At 38.3% G+C, this 19,960-nt stretch overlaps 2 protein-coding genes and 1 long non-coding RNA gene across 3 annotated transcripts; 1 reads left to right on the top strand and 2 right to left on the bottom strand.

The window, feature by feature from the left end:
• Nucleotides 1–4,626: 4,626 nt before the first annotated feature.
• Nucleotides 4,627–7,826, bottom strand: acy3.2 (aspartoacylase (aminocyclase) 3, tandem duplicate 2). The gene is made up of 7 exons (XM_044114820.1): nucleotides 7,629–7,826; nucleotides 6,424–6,650; nucleotides 6,141–6,333; nucleotides 5,764–5,857; nucleotides 5,577–5,684; nucleotides 5,317–5,426; nucleotides 4,627–5,195 (listed from the first exon to the last, which is right to left on the bottom strand). Exons 1-7 carry the CDS (start codon nucleotides 7,653–7,655, stop codon nucleotides 5,001–5,003), a joined length of 954 nt encoding a protein of 317 aa, XP_043970755.1. The 5' UTR covers nucleotides 7,656–7,826; the 3' UTR covers nucleotides 4,627–5,000.
• Nucleotides 7,827–10,775: 2,949 nt separating this feature from the next.
• Nucleotides 10,776–19,686, top strand: tacr3l (tachykinin receptor 3-like). Its single transcript, XM_044114815.1, has 5 exons — nucleotides 10,776–12,914; nucleotides 14,055–14,243; nucleotides 14,388–14,538; nucleotides 17,400–17,596; nucleotides 17,682–19,686. Exons 1-5 carry the CDS (start codon nucleotides 12,532–12,534, stop codon nucleotides 17,902–17,904), a joined length of 1,143 nt encoding a protein of 380 aa, XP_043970750.1. The 5' UTR covers nucleotides 10,776–12,531; the 3' UTR covers nucleotides 17,905–19,686.
• Nucleotides 12,857–17,710, bottom strand: LOC122829906. Its single transcript, XR_006370455.1, has 3 exons — nucleotides 17,640–17,710; nucleotides 13,717–13,774; nucleotides 12,857–12,992 (listed from the first exon to the last, which is right to left on the bottom strand). It is a non-coding gene; the product is annotated as an uncharacterized LOC122829906 (long non-coding RNA).
• Nucleotides 19,687–19,960: the final 274 nt, after the last annotated feature.

Here is a 19,960-nt window from a genome sequence, read left to right as displayed (position 1 = left end):
TTAGATTAATCTAGGAAGAGCAATTTTTGTCTTCACTTGAGTTTAGGTTTGAACTTTGACTAGTTCATTTCCACACATTTTTGCTCTTTAATCTGAACCATTCTATTTTATTCCTGGCTGTATGTTTAGGAATAATATTGCTGGAAGTTGTAGCTCTGCTCCAATTTGAAATCTTTTGCAGCCTCTAGCAGATTTTCATCCAGAAAGGCCCTGTATTTAATTCAATCCGTCTTAGCTTTTGACTGGGAGTTTGTCATTGTAACCTGACAAAATGTGAAATGTTTGAGGGTAATAATACTTTTGCAGTACAAAGTAGCAGAGTGAACAACTCCAGTAATTGTTTTACTTGGCTAATTATTTCACTGATTTGCACAGTGGCCATACTCTCATTTCTTCAACCAACATGATATTTTTCAGAAAAACATTTTTCATCAAGCAAAAAAAAAAAAAGACTAACATTGGCTCAAAATGTGTCTATTTCTATTCTTGGAGAAAGAAAGTGTTTAGAAAACAGCACAACTTCAAAACTGAAAGCAATATTTCATATTTTTATACCACGTGAGCTGGGCCGGATTTTAGCAGGGGCTTACCGGGGCTGCAGCCCGGGGCCCCGGCATTTCGGGGGCCCCGAAGGATGTTTTATATTTTTGTGAATGGATAGTGTCAGAATTTAATCAATGACTACCATGATTTTGACAGCACCGATGAAAAATGTTCCAATTTGTTCTGGCAAACGTCCATCTTGAATGCTTGCTTGTTATTGGTCCACTTTTGACGCATCTTACGCATTGGGGAGGAGGAGCGTCAAGGGAATATTATTTTGCAATGGCGGACAACAGGAAATATGACAGCGGAGCGCAGAAAAGAAGGAAGAGAAAATAAAAAGAGCATCGCGCCAAAGAGGCGACAAACAAAATGCCTAAACTGACAGGCTTTTTTAAACCTGTTAGCGGAGATGGAGCAGAAACATTATTATCCCCGCTCCTCAAACCCTTAGCTATGCTAACACCGGCACTAAGATCCCGCCAGAACCTTTAACCGTGACTGAGTCGGTGGCTGGACTGGCGTCTGTGGAGTCAGAGTTGGTGGAAGCGGGATCTTCTTCCGCAGATGGAAAGACGACTGTGGAGCCGTACAGTACCGATCCGGCGCATTGGGGGGAAATTGACGAGTCCGTGCGAGCTTACTGGGCTGAGCGAGGACCGGAGAGCTGTCAAAATATGAATGTTGGCTTTCAAGCATCAGAACGGGTGTACAAGCATCAAAGGCGTCACTTCTCCAAATCTCACTTTAAACGCAAGATGTTAAATAGTGAGTACGTCGAAAGACCGTGGCTGCTCTACTCTCCATCCACCGGAGCTGCATTTTGTTTTGCATGCCGCATTTTCAGCAATGCTAATACTCAGTCAAACTTTGAAACTGGTTTCAGTGACTGGAAGCACGCAACTGAACGCAAATGCCTAAACTTTAAAAAATCCTTCAGAGGGCAGCACTTTGGACTTACCTGGGTCAGGATATTTTCTGAAAACTACAGTATGCCTGATCTCTTTTTTCCAGAAGATATTGTTTATATCCATGTTCTGTCTGACTGGCAGAGAAGCACTTTTTTGACATTTATTTCCTCCACTATTTACCAAGAACTTTAAAACCAAAGAAAAAGTTTGAGTTTTGATATATTCCACTTGTACTTATATGAACTTGTAAATGCTGGGGATATTTGTATAAATATTGTTTTACTCGCTTTGCTTTGTAAAAGTATATTTGAGCATTATGCTTTCTTGCACTCAATCTGTTTTATAGTTTGTGTTGAAGTCCAGGCAACAATAACTATTCAGTGATTTTATTTTGTGATGCAAGCATCATATTCTAGTTTCAACCCCAACATGTGGTTTAGTCTTTCTAGAAAAGAGTTCAGAGTTGTTTGTAGTTTGTGACAACTGGCTTATTAAAGTTGTAAGTTGTCAAAACTTACTGTTCGGTCATTTTCTGTTCATCCTCTAAAACAAAACAAACACATACAAATATATATATATACTAGAGTATATATATATATATATATATATATATATATATATATATATATATATATATATATATATATATATATATATATATATATATATATACTCTAGCCCAGGGGCCCCCATCCTGACTCCAGCCCAGGGGCCCCCATCCTCCTAAATCCGGCCCTGCACGTGAGGATAATTTAGGTTATTGGGACTAAAGTTCTTTACAACTTTAAGGGAAAGGGAGCAACTATAGGAAAAATAAGAAAATAGGCTTCAGTTCCCCAGCTAAATATTTTCTTGTTTTATGATTTATTTGTTCCGTTACAGAGTGACTGACATAAATCAGGGTTATTGTTGCCAAGTTGTTGTCCCCGTCATGCCCTGTTTCTACCATGAGGGGGCAGTGTTAGGATCTGGCTCTTATTCAATTGGTCAGGTAAGATTTTAAAAAAGACTCCAGAACATCTAATTATCTTATAATCTGATTATATTCACTCTTGAGAACTTTAGCATAGAATCCTCACGTTTTTAGGTTCTCACAAGATAATTTCAGAAAAAATAAAATAAATAAAACTTTGGCAAATTTAAAGTGCGCAAAATATTTGTATGAAACATTTTGTTGATAATTCACAATGATCACAGATGTTTTAACTTTGTTACATTTTCAAATAAGTAAGAATTCATTTCACACCCGTGTCAGAAAATAAATTTGTGACTTTGTTTTGAACTGACATCTTTAACTGAAGTGTTTCCTGTCGGTATGTCGAGTTATACGTATTGAAACTTCTTGAAAGCTTTTTCATCTTCTGAAGCACAATACTGTATTGTTGCTGTGTGAAATAAATTTAAGAATTGGTTACTTTTATTGGAATTTTGTCAATTTGAATGCAGAGATGGTGCTTTACCTTTTTCTAAATAAAAAATATCTGAATGAATTTGGATAACTTTGCATTTCTGTGCAGATCATTTAGATCAGGGGTATTCAAGAAAACTGTGAGGAGGTCCAATTCAAAGAAATTTCCTCAAGCAGAGGTCCGCAATATCAAAAAAAATATATGACAATATCGGAATACATGGTGTTAAAAAAAAATAATAATACAGGTTAAAATAATTTCAAAGAAGTTTATTAGCACTGAAACACAGGATAACATTGTGTGGCTGCAGTTTAAATTAAAAATAACTAAATTATGTATTCAAAAATAAAGAAAGTGCTTAAGAAAAAATAGCAGCTTCAGTTTCCTTTTGATTGAACAATCTCAATATTTCTGCTCAACAAAACAACTCTCAAAACACCTGAACTATTTCTCTTACAGATTTCTCTTACATCTGTCTTCCCCCAATTTCCCTTGCTCAGTGTGAGAATTGAGCTTTGGCTTGCCCTGCCAACATTTTAAATCTGGGCTTGAAGGAGGTCAGGGCCATTCTCATGCACATGTGCAGATGCTCATTGGTGCTCATTTTGTGTTTCCCTAAAACCCAAGCAACACGGAGGGAACATTCATTAGCACGCTGTTGTGCGCTGAAAGCACGGCTTAATACCCTGGTGGACTGATCATATTGGGCAGTGAGACTTCGAATTTTCTGCGTCCGGAGTTCGGACTTAGGGGGGTATGATTGGTCAAATGCTTTGTGCTTAGTCTCATAGTGACGCTTGACATTGGCACTTTTAATAAGTGCCACGGTTTCGGAGCATATGAGGCACACTGGTTTCGTGCTCGCGGGTGGAAAAATGAACATGTATGCATCAGTCCATTCCGTGTTGAACGCTCGATTTTCGGCATCTACTTTTCTCTTTTTAGAAAGCGCCATAGTGTTTGCACCTCTTCTGACTGTAATTTCTCGCTTCAATCGCTTTTCGCTCGCCTTTCACCTCCTCTTCCTTATATCACACTGCGTGGATGTCTGTGCCTGGCTACAAACCTCTGCTTTGGTTTGCTCATACAACTCGCTCTGAGTTCAATCTGGCGATTTGATTCGCTAGTTGAACCACGTGGTTAGTATGACTCGCACGCGATTGGTTTGTAGCTTCCAATCCTTGCTCAGTGCAGTGCTGGTAAAAGCACTTGTGTCAGATAGGGAAAAAAATAAATGCTCCGGTTTAAAATTAATTCTCCCGTCAAAATTAACAAATATTTTAACAATTTATTCCGGGTCCGGATGGGATGGCATATGCGTCCGTATCCGGACCGAGGTCCGTTGGTTGCGGTTGCTGTGCTGCCTTTCTGACCATTTAGAGCAGAATGAACCTTTAAGAGATCTATTAAAACTCCATGCTTTACAATAAAGCACATAACTGGAAGTTAAGTCATGGAATGTGCATTACTGTATATATTTTTCATTTATGTGTGAAGGCAATTTTCAACATGCATCTAAGAAGATCATCAGAAATACACACGTAATGCTTCCATTTCTTTTGTTTGGACACAACTGATGATAATCTAATACTGAAAGAGCAAAAAAATAAAAATAAAATAAGTGGGATTAACTGTTTCAGATTGATTTTACAGACAGGGATTTTCTGTCATTCCATAATTAATAATGATCAACAATACTTTTTTATTATTGCAATGAAAACATAATAAAATGTACGTTACATTGCCCACGCCTAAAGGCAGCTCAGGATACCTGCTCCTGTCATGGCAAATGGTGGTTTTACAAAATACAGCAAAGTGCACACCAAACTAGTTAAATTTTTAATTGAAGTAGAATGTTTAATATCTATGCATTATTTTCCTTCCACTTTATAATTATGCTCCTCTTTGTGCAAGTCTATCATGCAAGACCAGAATAAAAAAACAAAACAAAAAAAACAGAAATTTATCACAAGATAAAATGTAAAAAGATTTAAAGGCTGTAAATATTTTTATTTTTGCAAGGCACTTCATATGCAAACAGGTGTTACAGATCGACTCAAATTCCTGACTTTCATATTTCATTCCATTGTGGGGTTTTTTAAGGTGATTGAAGCACTCATGTTATCTTTGTCTTCCCTCAATCGTTTTTCACGCTTATATGCGGAAAGCTGTATGTTTTTCTCTGTGCTAAATGGAAAGCAATCTTCTTCTCGTAGTAGGCGCATTCATTCACGAAGAAAGGGTAGAGGTCTTCTCCCTCGTATTTCAAAATTTCCCCAGAAAACATCTGGAAGATGGGATCCCCTGACCGCAGAAGCTTAAAGTCATTATCCTAAAATACAAAAAGAGGAAAATATACATGCATGTTTTCACTTCACTGGTTGTCTAAAGAGCCTCAGTCTTTCATTAAGTTCAAAGGTAAATTGTTGAATTTAAAAGCCTCAAAAGTTCACCTGTAGGTCTTGGTGGATGACGGCAGTAGCGTTACCAGCCGGGTCTCTTGGGTAGTCAACACTTTTAACAAAAGTGTATGCTTCCACTGTGCCGCCTTCAAAACTGTGCCCTGTTGGCAGAGGAAAATAAATCCCAGAGTGATGTGTTTAATTACTACAACAATCAAAAATAAGAGCAGGATTTAGGACTTTTGTTATGTAGAGATTTGTTCAACTAAAAAAAAAAAAAATGAACGAAAGCAACCTGCATTGCTTCTTACCAGAACTGAATCCCTGAAGCCACTGTAATGTGAGATCCAATGCTTCTTTCACCACGTTGAAGATGTCAGCTCTGAGGACACCGTTGGGTTGTGGGCCGACTTCTATTGCTGCAGCAAAACAATGTTTGTCGCAGAAATCCAGCTTAATGAAGATAATCCTTAACATAATGAACATTTACATAGTTACCAAAGCCATGTTTGCCCACTGACTCCAGGGAATAAGCTTCGGAGCTGGGAATGTCCAGCTGGATCGCTCTCACAGGCACAGACCTCAAGTTATTCTGAAAAGTTTATATTTGCAGATTAAAAACCTAACATACATCCTGCAGTGGCTCCAAAAACTATCTTCTATGATTTTAGTATAATATAATGAGTCAATAACAAGCCTTAAAAGATAAAATCTTATGGATTACAGACAGGGTAGCCTAATTTTTTTTCTTCCTGTATTAACTATGGCCAGCATGAAGGGTTAGGGTTGGGCTTAGGGTTACAGTAGGCATGCGGTCTGTTGTATTCCTACCATTTAGATTAGAAAGCTGTGAAGCAGTGTGTCTGAGTTCATACCTCTATGTATTTGTAAATGTGAAGAGTGATCCAGTCTATGGAGTAGAAGATGAAGCACAGGCCCATGTTGGAAGTGGTGTTGTGCAGATCTATGAGCAGGTCAACAGCCTCTGCGCTTCCTTTGGGCCCCAGCTGAGCGTTCAGTTCCTGGGCTCGCCTCACCTCATACGGGGTTGACTCTGTTATGGGGGAACTTGGTAACCAAGAAGTGATTTAAGGAGTTGACACAACACAGCCTTTTCAAATTTGCGGCCCACAGGACTTTGGTGGATAGCTGGCTTACCTCAGCAAGACATCTGTGAAGCAGCGGTTCAGATCCATCTCTGTGTACCGTCTGCCAGCAGCCACGGCTCTTGGATTGGTCTCAACAGTGGTTACAGAAACAGACCCGGCTTTCTCCATCTTCCGTTTCTGCATTTCCCTCACAATGTACACCCCGGTCAACTCATTCCCGTGGGTTCCACCGCAAATGGTGACATTATAGATTGGTGGGAGAGAGGTGCGCTGCATCTGTTGGGCCCAATACAGTAATAGTGATGTTAGTTAGGTGTCGGCAGGTCTGGAGTCCTTCCAGCGACAGGGCTGGGGAGAGCTAAAGTTTAGCTGGATGACAGTGAGTTAATGATTTGACTGAATAAGTGACACAAAAACCTTTAAGGAAACTCAGCAAAGATGATCTGCAAGTTTCCAAACAGAAAAGATCGTTCATTAACAAACGGGGCCTAGTATGTTCAACAGTTGATTTTCAGTGCAACGTTTAATAGGTGCCGCCATTTATCCTTTCCTGCCACGTTGGTGTTGGTGTAATGAGATACATTGAACATTGTGGAGGTTTAGGAATTGGAAGTGGTACGAATCCATGTGCAAGGCACTGTAGTGGAGTTCAGTCCTAACAGATAGCTGAGGACATTTATCTGTCAGCATTCCCAGCAGTTACTTCAAAGTGTTTTGAAGCAGCCATCTCAGCCTTGCTTTTCTGCAACTTCACTGAGCAAAAACTCGTTATCATTTTCCTTTTGCCTTCTCCTTTTTCAAAGTTTTGTAAACTCCCATTTTTAGGGGAATTTTTAAGGTGTTAGGTTTAAGTTTGAGAGTTTGGCTCAGAGTCCGAGAATCATCAATAAAAACTGCAGGGTTGCAGAAAGACTTCCGAGAAGGGGTTTGGGTGTAAGTCACTAATACAGTTGTTAAACTTTAAGAGCGCTCATATGATTTTTAAAATCTTCCTTTTCTAGACACTTTTTGAACATGTTTCCACTTTCCAACCTTTTGATGAAGTATTTAAAGGATAGTTGTGTCACTACTTTTATCTCTTGGCGTACGGACCATCTCTTCTGAATGAGCCCGAGTGCAGGCTGGTGTACATGCATAGCAGAATGCTTCTGTCCTCTAATCAAGGCTTTCACTGAAGCAAAGTGTAGTTTTTCCTGTCTCAAAACAGCTAACAGTAAACATAAACAGCATAAATATTAAGACTGCATGGCTTACCTGAGAGTTTTCTGCCCTGTTAACCATTCGCTAAACTACAACAACCTTTGAACTTTGAAGGCGGCGGCACAAGCAGAGCTGAAAATGAACCACACCGCCTGACATGACTGCCTCTAAACCAGCGCTTCTCAATTCCAGTCCTCACGGCCCCCCCCCCTCCGCCCGCCCTGCATGTCTTAGGTGTTTCCCTTCTGCCACACACCTGGATTGAATATTTGGGTGATTAACAGGTTTCTGCAGCACTTGATGGTCATGCAATGCTTTGAATCAGCTGCTCTGGAATAAAGTTACATCTAAAACATGCAGAGCGGGGGGTGAGGGGGCCTGAGGACTGGAATTGAGAAGCGCTGCTCTAAACCAATTGTAAGCTAACAACACCACTTCTTGTGTTGTGTCTTCCTCATTCCCTTGGCCCTCCTCTTTATTTTCAAACAGCTCCAATTTCATACAGCAGAACATTTTGTGATGTAACAGAAACTCGGCCCCCCCCCCCCTTTTTTTTTTCCCCCACCAGACCGGCAGGAGTCGCTCTCAGTGCGGTTTAACTTTAACTTTGAGACACAACAAAAGATTGGTAGTAGTTTGGGATTTATTTTATTAACTGCTTTTACATCAACCACCATCACTGATTGCAATACCTGACAGAAGCTTAATTGTGTCCTTAGTTATTTTTCTATCCTCTGTGGTAACAAACTCTACTGAGCAACATATGCACATCCTAAAACCAGGAGTCCAACTAATATCTATAATTTAACTCTTTTATAGGCATGTAATCCTGCTGTGGACATCCCTGGATGGTAAGCTGCTTTCTCTCTCTTTGTTTCTCTGCCTCGCTCATTTACTTCAGCAGAATCTGTTTTGATTCAAATAAAAACAACAATAAACAATTTTTCCAACCAATAGTGTGAACAACAAAAATGGAGTAAAACAATGAGATAAAGCAGAAGATTTTTTATTTATTTATTTATTTTTTCTACATCTGATCTTTAATTAAGCTGTTATCTTTTTTGGTAGAATTTACACTTCCTCACAATATCTATTTATCCTTCTTGAACGTTTTCACACTTTGTAATGCTACAGCCGCAACCATTATTGACTAAAGCATAATAAATAGTGACTTACAAGTACACTTACTTAAACCTTTTTATATTGTTTCAAATCTCAGACACAGAGCTTTTTGTATTTTACTGCAGTTTCATGTGATAGTCACGGCACAACGTAGCACAAAACTGTAACGTCAAAGGAGAATTAAAGTTAGCAGGTAGTGATTTGAAAAGTGCGATGAGCATTTGTAATCAGCCTTTGTTACTTTGGTACCCTTAAATAAAAGCAAGTGCAATCAATGGCCTTGAAAAGTCACACCCTTCATGCATAATTAAATTTTGGTAAAATCCATCTGTTTTATGAAGATCTCAAAGGTTTGTTAGATAACCTAATGATCAAACTGCATCATGAAGACCAAGGAACACACCTGACAAGTCAGAGAAAATGTTTTGAAGAAGTTATGAAACAACATGCCAAGCTTTAAGCATCTCACAACTGATTTCATCCAAAGAAAGGTGTTTGTACATCTGCAATCCTACCAAATAATAGCTTCTTACTCTTGTTGTCAAGAGAAATAAGGTTGAGCATTAATCAGAGAAGCATGGAAGACGCCCAGGGAAATTCTTAGGGAGTGTCAGAAATTCTCAGCTCAGGTGAGAGTATAAACAGAAAAGTTATTGGTCATGCTCGCCACAAACCTGTCCTTTGTGGAGAAGTACCAAAATAAAAACCATCAGAGGTCTTGTTTACAGTTTGCCACAAGCCATGAAGGACACATGGCAAGCATCTGGAAAAGGGTGCTCTGGGTAGAAGAGACTAAAATCACAGAGAATACTTAATAGTGGCAGCAGCATTACAATGTAGGAAAGCTTTTTGGCATTCAGTTTTGTATAAATCAAGAATGTTCAGAACCTCATCAACACTTACTTTTTTGCTATCGTTTGTGAACAAATGTGAGCATTTTGTCGTTTACGCTAACCGTCATATTCAGTAAATCAGAGTAAGGGTTCCACTGAACCTTGTCTGTCAGATTCAAGGTACCTTTAAGGAGATATGAAACATATTTTTCACTAGGCCCACATTTCTGCATTAAGAATATTGTTTATATCATTCAGAAATAAAAGCTTTAAAAGTTCAGTCTGTGTGAAATTTATCTAATGTGTTTTACTTGTGAGCTGAGTTACAGAAATATATGAACTTTTCATTAAAATTCTAACTTATTGAATGTGACTTGCTCTTTAAGAGTTAATTTCACACACAAATCAAACCCAGAGCATAACGGCCCACCCTGTGCCACGCTGTTATCCCCCTTTGATTAAATTATACCTGAATTATTCACATATAAGCCAAAGAGAATAATTTTGGGTGAGGCTAATGATCCGATCTGTTACATGGTAGATGGTGACCTTTTTAATATGGAGGACAGGGCGTGTTTGGAAGCAGCTCGAACAGTGACATTTGAGGCAGGGAGTGGTCTAAGCAAAGTGGCCTCTGAGTAATGAGACCGTGCTGGGAGGAAAACACACTCTCTGACCTTCTTGTGGTCTTTTCACAGTGGGACACAGCTTGCGTGATTTATGTTCCTAGCAGTAAATAAGTGACAGATAAAAGGTGATTTCAGCTTTTAGGAAAAGGAAAGACTGTGAAATTCGGGTCTGACAGGAGATGAACCAACAATGGAGGTTCATTAAAACAAGCTCATCGGGTTGAAACTTCTCTAACTGGCAGTTTGAAACATCAGAAAACCAACAGAATAATCTGTGTAATAGACACTAAATAGTATCATAAAGTGCTCAACAAAAGATAAAACCACTTAAAATATGATTACCTACATTAAAACTTGATTAAAAATACTTTACATAAAACAGCCACTTTATTATCTCTTGAGGTGTGTTGCTTGATTGGTTTAATTTTAATGGCAATAAGATGCTTTCCAGTGAAAGATCATGTGAGGGAATGTCAGGTTTGATGTAAAATCCCCAACATCTGTAAACTATGCAGGTGATTAAAACACCTTGTGGTCCCCGGGGGCCGTGGGACTCTGCAGGCTGCATGACGAAGACGTAACACTAAAGGGGTTCTTAATCATTTTGTCATCTCTCTGATGCTTTTCAGTTTTTCTGTCTGCATGATGATCTTTTTAATTATAGTTTTTGTATATTTGTTCTGTGTGTGTTTTTGTGGTGGTTTGTGATCTCCAAACAGAGTTTATCTTTTCACTGTGCTCATTTGGTTTTGTGTTTGTTTACACTGTCTCTTTTCAGATGAATCTATCTGTTTCTGATGTTTCTGCTTCCAGTGTTCACTACCCTTTGATAATAAACCCCTGAGGCCTTCATAGAACAGTTGGAGTTATTGATATATTATAACTCCATCCGTCATATTATAACAGATGGACTTAAATACCAATGACCCCTGTAGCAACTAGTTGCACTGAATTCTATTTAGACTTATCAGAGCACATGGATGTTACTGTTGTAAATGTGTATGTCATTTGAAGTAATCGTGCACTAATTTGTAATTTTTCCTTCTTCTTCTTCTTTTTTTTCTTTTTTATAATAACAGCAACAACAGTAAATGTCACTTTAAGTTGAGAAAAAGACACAAGAGTTCATATTGTGCCAGGTAATCCTCACTCATGGGACTGAACCTTGAACTTAATCTTCTGTTTATACAAACCTCCAGTAAGAATTTCAGACGCACAAAGATGAGGAGAGCTCTCCACCTGAATTGCATGAATTGTTTATATTGTGTTCTGTCAGCCTGACCTTCTAATTCTCTTTATGTACTTTCATTATAAGCGACCACTTAAAAGTGTCTGCACATTTACATTGTTGGTGTAAAGATGAATCTTTATGGTATTCCTTCAGTCTACATTTATTTTCTAACTAGAATACTCAATAATCTGAAAAATTCTTAAGTTTTGAGTCAAATAATTAAATTAGAGTTTTAATGAATCAGCAGTTTTAATCAAAGCAAACAGACTGTCAGCACTGTAACACACTTTGTAGTCATGACAAAATGTGAATCGCACGCAGAAATCACATTGTGGATGGTTTATGTATAATTTGGGTTACAGTGCTACATGGCTCAGTAGAGCAGTTGCACCATGCATAGGTTTCAGTTCACAACTCAGTAGCCCTTGGTTTGATCATTTGTTGCACATCTTCAACATTTTCTCTTTGCCATCTCTCCTGTCTAACTACTAAATAAAAGCCACCAATGCCACAAAAACGTCTTTTAAAAATTGTTTCTCTTTTAAAAGAAAAATTCCAAGACAGAATAAACCAAGGATTTTCATCATGTGCTCCATGCGCCAAGGGCCCCCTTTACAGTGAGATTATGATTATATAACCAGCATTTATAAAACCCCACATATCTGAGCTTTGCCAAAGGATTAACAGTATCACATCCAGAGCAACCCCGAACACCTCAGATGCCTTTAGGACAGGGAATAATCGTTTTATAACCCTCGAATGAAAACTTGCCAGCTTTTGTTTTGAAAAGAGAAACCAATATTCTCCATTCAGTTTTTAAGGGAGGCTTAGTGATCATATTTACAATTCATCTTGTTTTTTTATGCACTGTTAGTGAGTCACCTCTGAGACATTAACGATCTGTGTTTGGACTATAAAAGCATAATGCCTGGAGGATTTACTCTTAGGACTGTGTAAGGGGGCTAACGGGAGTACTTTATGATGCGTTTCCCTCAGGTCCCACCTAAGCCCCTTTTAACTCACAACGCGTGGGGTACGCCCACTCCATTTCTGCCGCGCTGAGCTCCAAGCATCAGGACCCACTCTCTCCTTCACATCAGAGTCATTTCGGAGCAGGAGATCCCTCTGAGGACCCTCGGGGAATGGCCCCTGAACGGGATGGCTCCAACACCACCACCACGGCCACCAGCAGAGTCTTGGCCAACCAGTTCGCGCAGCCCGCGTGGCGCATCGCGCTCTGGTCCGTGGCATACGTCACAGTGCTGGCAGTGGCCGTCTTCGGCAATTTGATAGTAATTTGGATCATTCTTGCTCACAAGCGGATGAGGACCGTCACCAACTATTTCGTACTGAACTTGGCTTTCTCTGACTTCTCCATGGCTGCCTTCAACACCCTCATCAACTTCATCTACGCAGCCCACGGTGACTGGTACTTTGGAGACGTTTACTGCAGGTTTCACAACTTCTTCCCGGTCACGGCTGTGTTTGCCAGCATCTACTCCATGGCCGCGATTGCCTTAGACAGGTAGGACAGCACAAAACAATCCACTGCGTGCTTTAGCCGTAGTTGATTGGACAGTGAAAGCTCTGATCCCTGGAAAAACTAAATAAAAACATTTGGTTTCAGCTTATTTCATCGTAAGTAACATCAATAGTATTAACGTCTTGACAGCAATAAATCACAATCTGACTATTCTTCCCACAACTTAATAGAGAGAAGAAGTAAATTTAGTAATTTCTGTGTTTTATGTTTAGATTTGTACAATTATTCTTATGAACTAAACCAAGAAACCAAAAATTTTGTGCATCAAGAAAAATAATTTCAACCCGGATCTCTTTGAAAGTGGCTCAAACTCAGTCAGCTTGGACAAAGTTAACATCAGTTTTCATGAGATTTAGTTTGTGTAGTTTAGTAATAGATGATGTTCCAGGTCATTTTCACCTGAAAAGAACGTTTTCATACTATCCTATCATTTCCTATAAATAACATTGGTTATCATCCACAGCAGCAATATTAATGTAAGACATTAATATTGGCCCAAATGTTCCAGTATTTTCAGCCCCTTGTTTTCAGTTCAGATGATTATTTTCCCTATATCCTTCCAGTTTTAATCATTAGCCTGTAAATTAATCATAAGTTACGGGCAACCCTTTGACCAGTTTTAGAGTCAGGATTCTTGTCGGATATTTTCATTGCTTGATTAATGCCAATAATTTTAGAGTTCTGAAATCAGATAGCATCTTTTCTACAAACACAGGATACTTCTCTAGTAACCAATCACTGCATCTTTTCAAGGTAAACATCTGAAACAAAGGTAAACTCTTACCTGTTTGCGTTTCTAAATTCAGGTGGCGACTTTGTTTGGACAGTCAGTGGAGGACAACCTATGTTGAGATTTAAGAAAAGTCAATTTTTAGAAGTGTTGTGCTCACAATTGACCAATTGGACCAATTGACTAGGTTGCACTCACTCACTGAGAGCGTCTGTAATCAGAACTGTTACTATAATAATAATAATAATAATAATAATAATAATAATAATAATAATAATAATAATAATAATAATAATAATAATAATGGAGGAAGTGGGTTGCGGTCTAAGAGAGAAATTCAAATGATTGACTTTTTTTCAATTCCCTCGTGCATTGTGATGTCAAACAAACAGATACATGGCCATCATTCATCCTCTGAAGCCTCGACTGTCGGCTAAAGTCACACTAGGAGTTATCTTCTGCATCTGGACCCTAGCTGTGGCTCTTGCCTTCCCTCTCTGCTACTTCTCCACCACCAGAACTCTACCAGGGAGAACCTTCTGTTATGTGGCCTGGCCCCGCATGGTGGACGACCCCTTCATGTGAGGTTACACTGACGGCAATCATCATTATTAGAATTGCTAGGAGACTGTCAGTTTTAGCAGCTCTAGCAGATTCTCCCTTTTAACATTTTGTCCATCACATGCTCTGGAGAATCTTAGTAATGTATGTCTTCATTTGTCCAGGTATCACATCACAGTTACTGTCCTGGTCTACATGCTGCCGTTAGCTGTGATGGGCATTACGTACACCATAATTGGAGTGTCGCTGTGGGGAAGTGAGATCCCAGGAGACTCATCTGAAAACTATCAGGCACAGCTCCGGGCTAAAAGGAAGGTAATTTAAATATCTATCAACATGACTTTTTAAAATCCTATGTGGTTGTTTTTTTGGCTTGTCTTGTTTTGTAAACACTGAAACCATATGGAAATCAGATATTTGATCAGAAATCAATCAGTGAGGACAGAAAAACATCTAATTATAACTTGCACCTGTAGTTATGCACCTTTAAATTCATGTTTTTAACTGTTTTTGTTGATGTATTACCTTAACTAACAAATACACAGGGGGATTATGAGAAGGAACTTGAAGTCCACAGGACAACATCGTCACACTAAGCCTCAAGTCAGTGCTTAAGAAAAATACAAGCGGCAACTGGCAGCGTTGATATCAGTTATCCAACAGTGGAAGTCATAAAACTTGTCAGGCTCAATCAAGGTGATTGAGTAAAACTGACCAAGTGAAAACAAAATAACAATCTTTGATTATCTAAAAAGACTTTGAAATCTCTGCTGACCTCCAAATAACCTTTGGAAAGGTCTTCTAGGACACAACCAGAAAACAATGGGCTTTGTATGACGTGATAAGGACAAGTTTTGAATATGCATAAAACTTGTGCAATGTCATGCACATTTTGTTTGGCTGCAGTGTTCTAGATCTCATCAAGAACAGTGCTCTTCTTATCAATAAACATAATCCCATGAACAACCGCCTTCGATGTAGGGATCATTATACACAGGGCTTCCGGTAAAATAGCTCTCCCACCTGGGGATATGCATTTAAAAACTGGACGTAATGGCTGATTGTTGGCAGTTTGAAATGTAAAATTGATTTCTCACACTGAAAAATCAGAAACAAAAACCCCCTCTACCGATGAACAAATGTTGTATAAATCTGAAGTCGGCACTGCAAGACAAATGATTAAATGCCGTTCGTCATCATCTGTCTCTGAATAGTGTGGAAGCTTCTCTGTGGGCTGCAAAGGGATTAGGGGCGCCACAGCTGGGAATGGGAATCTGTCGAGACAGCTCAGGGATTATTCCCAACAGTGAATTTCATTGATGAACTTTAAAAATACAGCAAGAGTATAATCTAGTTCTCATTCAACAGATGTTATAAGACACATCATAAAAACAGAAGGGATGAAAACAATTTCTTTTTTTATGTTCCATCTATTTTTTTTTTTGATAGTTTATTAAGAAACTAAGTAACCTTAAAAATAAAATGCAGATTGAGCATGACAAAGAGGGAGGTGGATGTTATGGTACCTCTGGAAATAAACACAGTCAGAGGCTCCAGTTTTTGGTTGGTCTGGACTGAAAAATATAAGCGATTTAATGTCAAGAACATGAACAGGTAAAATGCAAAAGTTCAAAGTCATTATCCAGGGTGCATCTTCTGCATCTCTGCATCGTTCTCTATCAATCCGACCTCTCCTCATTCCAGCTGGGGGCCTGCAGGGGCCAATGCGTCAATGCCAACCTTTCTCTCTCTGTGCTCTGATGGAAACCTTTCTCTAATTGACAATGGAAAAGTTTAATAAAAACTTAGCAATCAGTCAACACTAAAAAACTTAGCATAGTTTAACATTTGTATTTCTCCACCAAGTTCTGCACATTTTTTAAAAACCTGATATGAACTCCATGGTGCATTGCAGTCGATTCGTTCACTGGAACATTAATACTGAATCAAATCCAGAGTGATTTAAATCGATTTTTTTTTTTCCAAATTATTAAGTGTCAATAAAAAAGGATTTGTGGAGCATTTTATTTTTAACGTAGGGTTAGGGTTAAATAATCACTGTCAAACAGATTGACTTTTTCCACCTAAGTCATTGCAATGTAACACAGAAAACCACTTTAGAAGTGTTTGCTAAAGTGATTAGAAAACACTAAACTTTTGAGTTTCTTTAAAACTCTAAAGCATTAAATTCAACTAAAAATACCAGCGTATGGTTCCGCAGGTGACGGCTTGATGGAAACATCAGCAACTTCTAAATATCAAATTTCAAAACTGGCAAACTATATACCAACAGGCAGCTTTAAACCTTTTTAAACTTTGTTATAAATTACAATTTTTAGAACTATGGTGGCAATTTGTTCACTTTTTCAGTAACAAGAATCTTTTTTTTCCTGCGACTAAATTTTTCTCATTTTTTTGATTTTTTCTAAACCACTTTTTTAAATGCCAATATCCACTCGATTTGTTGACATGTATTGAAGGCACTGATTGTTTTAAAAGTTATTGCTGTGGATTTACCTGGGTAAGATCTAGTTAGGTGAATCTAATTAGTTTAGTTGGTCAATAATTACTTGCTAGTTTGGTCTTCAGTGTATTTCGCTGGAGTCTCTAAATCCTTCATAATTTCAGCATGGCAACTATGAGCAGACAGCTCAAAAATACGTACCGCAGTAATGTATAACAGAGTGAGGATGACGGCAAGCACAAGAACTAGAGTCAGAAAAAGAGCCTGAGTTTATATTGATTCTCATATCTGTGAATTTTTAATCCCCATCACCTTCAAAGCTCTTCATAATCTGGTCCCCTCACACCTCTCTGACCTGCTCCATCTTTCAAGCCTTTTTCTTTTCTTCCTTTCTTTTTCTTTTAAGAAATATATCAGCTGGGTTGGGGACTACGAGTGGAAATCATCACTTACAGCAATAACCTGATACAGTGCATTTCTCCTCTTGCGGTTAATGTATACTGTAAAATAAATCCTTAATCTTACTCCCTCAACCCATCTGTGATTGTTCTGATTGCTTGTGGTTACTATTGTTTTTGTCTTTCATCTTTATTACTGCACAGTGTTGAGTGTCTTGAAAAACGCTTCATAAATAAAATGAATTATTATTCATTTGATTGTCCTAAAGAATACCTTCTATAATTTTTTTGCCTTCTTCTGCTTCTTTATTGAGGTGGTGAAAATGATGATCATTGTGGTGGTGACCTTTGCCCTCTGCTGGTTGCCATATCATGTCTACTTCATTGTGACCGGTCTCAATAAGCGTCTGATCAAGTGGAAGTACATCCAGCAGATTTACCTGTCAGTGCTTTGGCTGGCCATGAGCTCCACCATGTATAATCCCATCATCTACTGCTGCCTCAACAGCAGGTTGGTATAAAAAAAAACAACAACACTTAATAGTATATCTAACCATCTTGCAAGCACATTGAGCCGTTGTTTGTTTTTACTGTAGATTCAGGGCTGGCTTCAAGCAGGTCCTCCGCTGCTGTCCCTTCATCCGGATGTCAAGCTACGACGAGCTGGAGCTCCAAAGCACCAGACTTCGGCCGTGTCACCAGAGCAGCATGTGTACCCTGTCTCGAGTCGACACCAGCATCCTGAGCAAAAGCAAGAGTATTTGTTCCCGAGGAAACAGGTCAAAGGCAAACTCTGAGCAGAATAATAAAGACAGCTAGACTTCATGGGACTCTCTCTCGTTTCCTGCTCAGAATATTATGTTTACAGTGTTTTATGTAAATAAGTGTTTGGTATTTTGACAACTTGGGTTGTTTTTTAAACTTCTTGCATGTCTTTCCAGACAATTAAGACTAGATTGCAAGTAGATTAAGGCTGGAAAAGAGTTGCTAGGATTTTGTTTCACTGGTAGGGAAAAAAATCTCAAAGCAAAGTCTTCAGTGATTTTGAAATCTTAAATATGGAGAAGTAGTTGCTCCACCTCTTCCATTGTCCAGACGCCTTTGCTGTGAGACACACTTCCTCTGAAAACAGGAAAGTTGCAGTGTTAGTGCTTTGGCTTTGCACTGATGACACACATGGGGGTTGACAGTAGGCCATCTGCAATAACAACTTGCTGAAAGAAAGACATTAATGCGGGTGTTGACAGCATACAGGACTATGTTATAGTAGGTTTGTGGAGCCAGTATAAAATAAAACTCACAAGATGAATGGTGGTTTTGAGGATAAAGACAGAAATAATAGACAGATCATCTTAACCACAACCCAAAATGTCTTTGGCATCCGTTTAAAAATCTATTTCTGATTTCAAAATAAGCACTTAAAAGGTTAAACTACATTAATTTAAACTACATTTAAATTTTCCCCAAATTAAAATGTAGTACTCCACATAAATACATAAACACTCAAGTTGAAGGGAAACTTACAGAAACCTTAGCATTAATGACTCTAGTTTTAAAGCTGGAAGGTGGATGAAGATGATGGAGCAAGTGAACAAAACAGACAAATTATGAATTTTATAGACAGTGTATCCTGTTCGACTAGACTTAAAGTTCAATTCATTTGTTGTTTAATTCATCTGTAAACCACCAATTCACAACTAATCTCATCTTGAGATGCACTATGGGACAAACTGCTCCTTTTTCCAGTGGGTTTCATTTGTGGAATTTTAAACTCAACATCATTAACATCCCTGGCAGATTTAAGATGATAGTAATGCTTTAGTTTTACCAACTAAGACAAGTTTAGCCAAGGTTAGGGTAATGACTAAGATACCATCCAAACTCAAAGACTTGGAGCTCATCATCAAAGATAAATCATCAAAGTACCAGCAGAAACACATAAAGTCTGGACAGTCAATATAAGAAGGGTTCAGCTGCTCTAATGCTAATAAAGATTGTTCTATTGATTATTGAGAAGAGTACAAATCATTTTTTGACATGTAGACTTTATTCAAAAGGCAAACTAAAACATATTAATATATTTTTCCCTAAAGCCAATACTCCTTTTACATGTTTTTTTTTTCCTTTGGAGAGGAACAGTTCTTATTTCCCCTGAGAAAAAAACTCATTGGCTTAATGAAAATTATTTTGAAATCTGCCAGGAGTATGAATAATTTTAGGCTGAACTGTATCACGTCGTGATACAGTTGTACTCCATGCAGGAGTACATTTTTCACCTGCGACAACATACCAGAGGTTACCTTTACAAAAATTAACAAACATCTTTGAACGATGCGTAGCATATTTTCACAGATTTTTATTTATTTTCAGGTAAATATATATATTTTTTGTACCTGCGGTCCATTTTTTGTTGCTTGATGTCCAGTCTAATAGCTTTTATTCCTCTCAGTGAAATGTGGAAAAAAAAATTTTTTTGCTGCAAAACACTTCAAAATTCCTATTTCCATGTCCATGAAAGGGAAATGTTAGTGCGTTTCATTAAGATGTATAATGTTTTGTAAATAAGTGCTTTTCAGTGATGCATTAAAAGAGAAGAGTTGCTACATGTCGAGTTAAGCCTGTTAATGATTTGTAGAATGATTTTATTTCTGTTTGAAGGATATTTCTTTTTGTGTTCAACATCAGTGGTTGCTGTTAATCTCTAAGGAAGAGTTTTGTTAATACAATTTAAACTGTTCCAGTAGTCTGTTAGATCTCAGTTTCTCTGCACCAAATCACACAGCTAAAATATTCTTATATTCTAATAGTCTCCACAGTCACCAGATCTCAAACCATTAGAGGAACTTTGGTATGTGGTGGATGCAGCTGAGCATCA

This window comes from Gambusia affinis, linkage group LG04 (genome assembly GCF_019740435.1).
Source record: "Gambusia affinis linkage group LG04, SWU_Gaff_1.0, whole genome shotgun sequence".
In the NCBI taxonomy this organism is placed as follows: Eukaryota; Metazoa; Chordata; class Actinopteri; order Cyprinodontiformes; family Poeciliidae; genus Gambusia; species Gambusia affinis.
The sequence above is the reverse complement of the archived record's forward strand: the minus strand, read 5'-3'. Positions and strand labels throughout refer to the sequence as shown.

What these genes read in the sequence shown, in the direction of transcription:
- acy3.2 (XM_044114820.1), bottom strand. Translation starts at nt 7,655, where the DNA reads ATGGTTAACAGGGCAGAAAACTCTCAG. An exon ending in ACAGGGCAGAAAACTCTCAG is followed by an intron (nt 6,651 to 7,628) that starts GTAAGCCATGCA and finishes TGGGCCCAACAG; the next exon opens with ATGCAGCGCACCTCTCTCCC. An exon ending in AGTGGGCAAACATGGCTTTG is followed by an intron (nt 5,685 to 5,763) that starts GTAACTATGTAA and finishes GTTTTGCTGCAG; the next exon opens with CAATAGAAGTCGGCCCACAA.
- tacr3l (XM_044114815.1), top strand. Translation starts at nt 12,532, where the DNA reads ATGGCCCCTGAACGGGATGGCTCCAACACCACCACCACGGCCACCAGC. An exon ending in ATGGTGGACGACCCCTTCAT is followed by an intron (nt 14,244 to 14,387) that starts GTGAGGTTACAC and finishes TCATTTGTCCAG; the next exon opens with GTATCACATCACAGTTACTG. An exon ending in AGCTCCGGGCTAAAAGGAAG is followed by an intron (nt 14,539 to 17,399) that starts GTAATTTAAATA and finishes TTCTTTATTGAG; the next exon opens with GTGGTGAAAATGATGATCAT.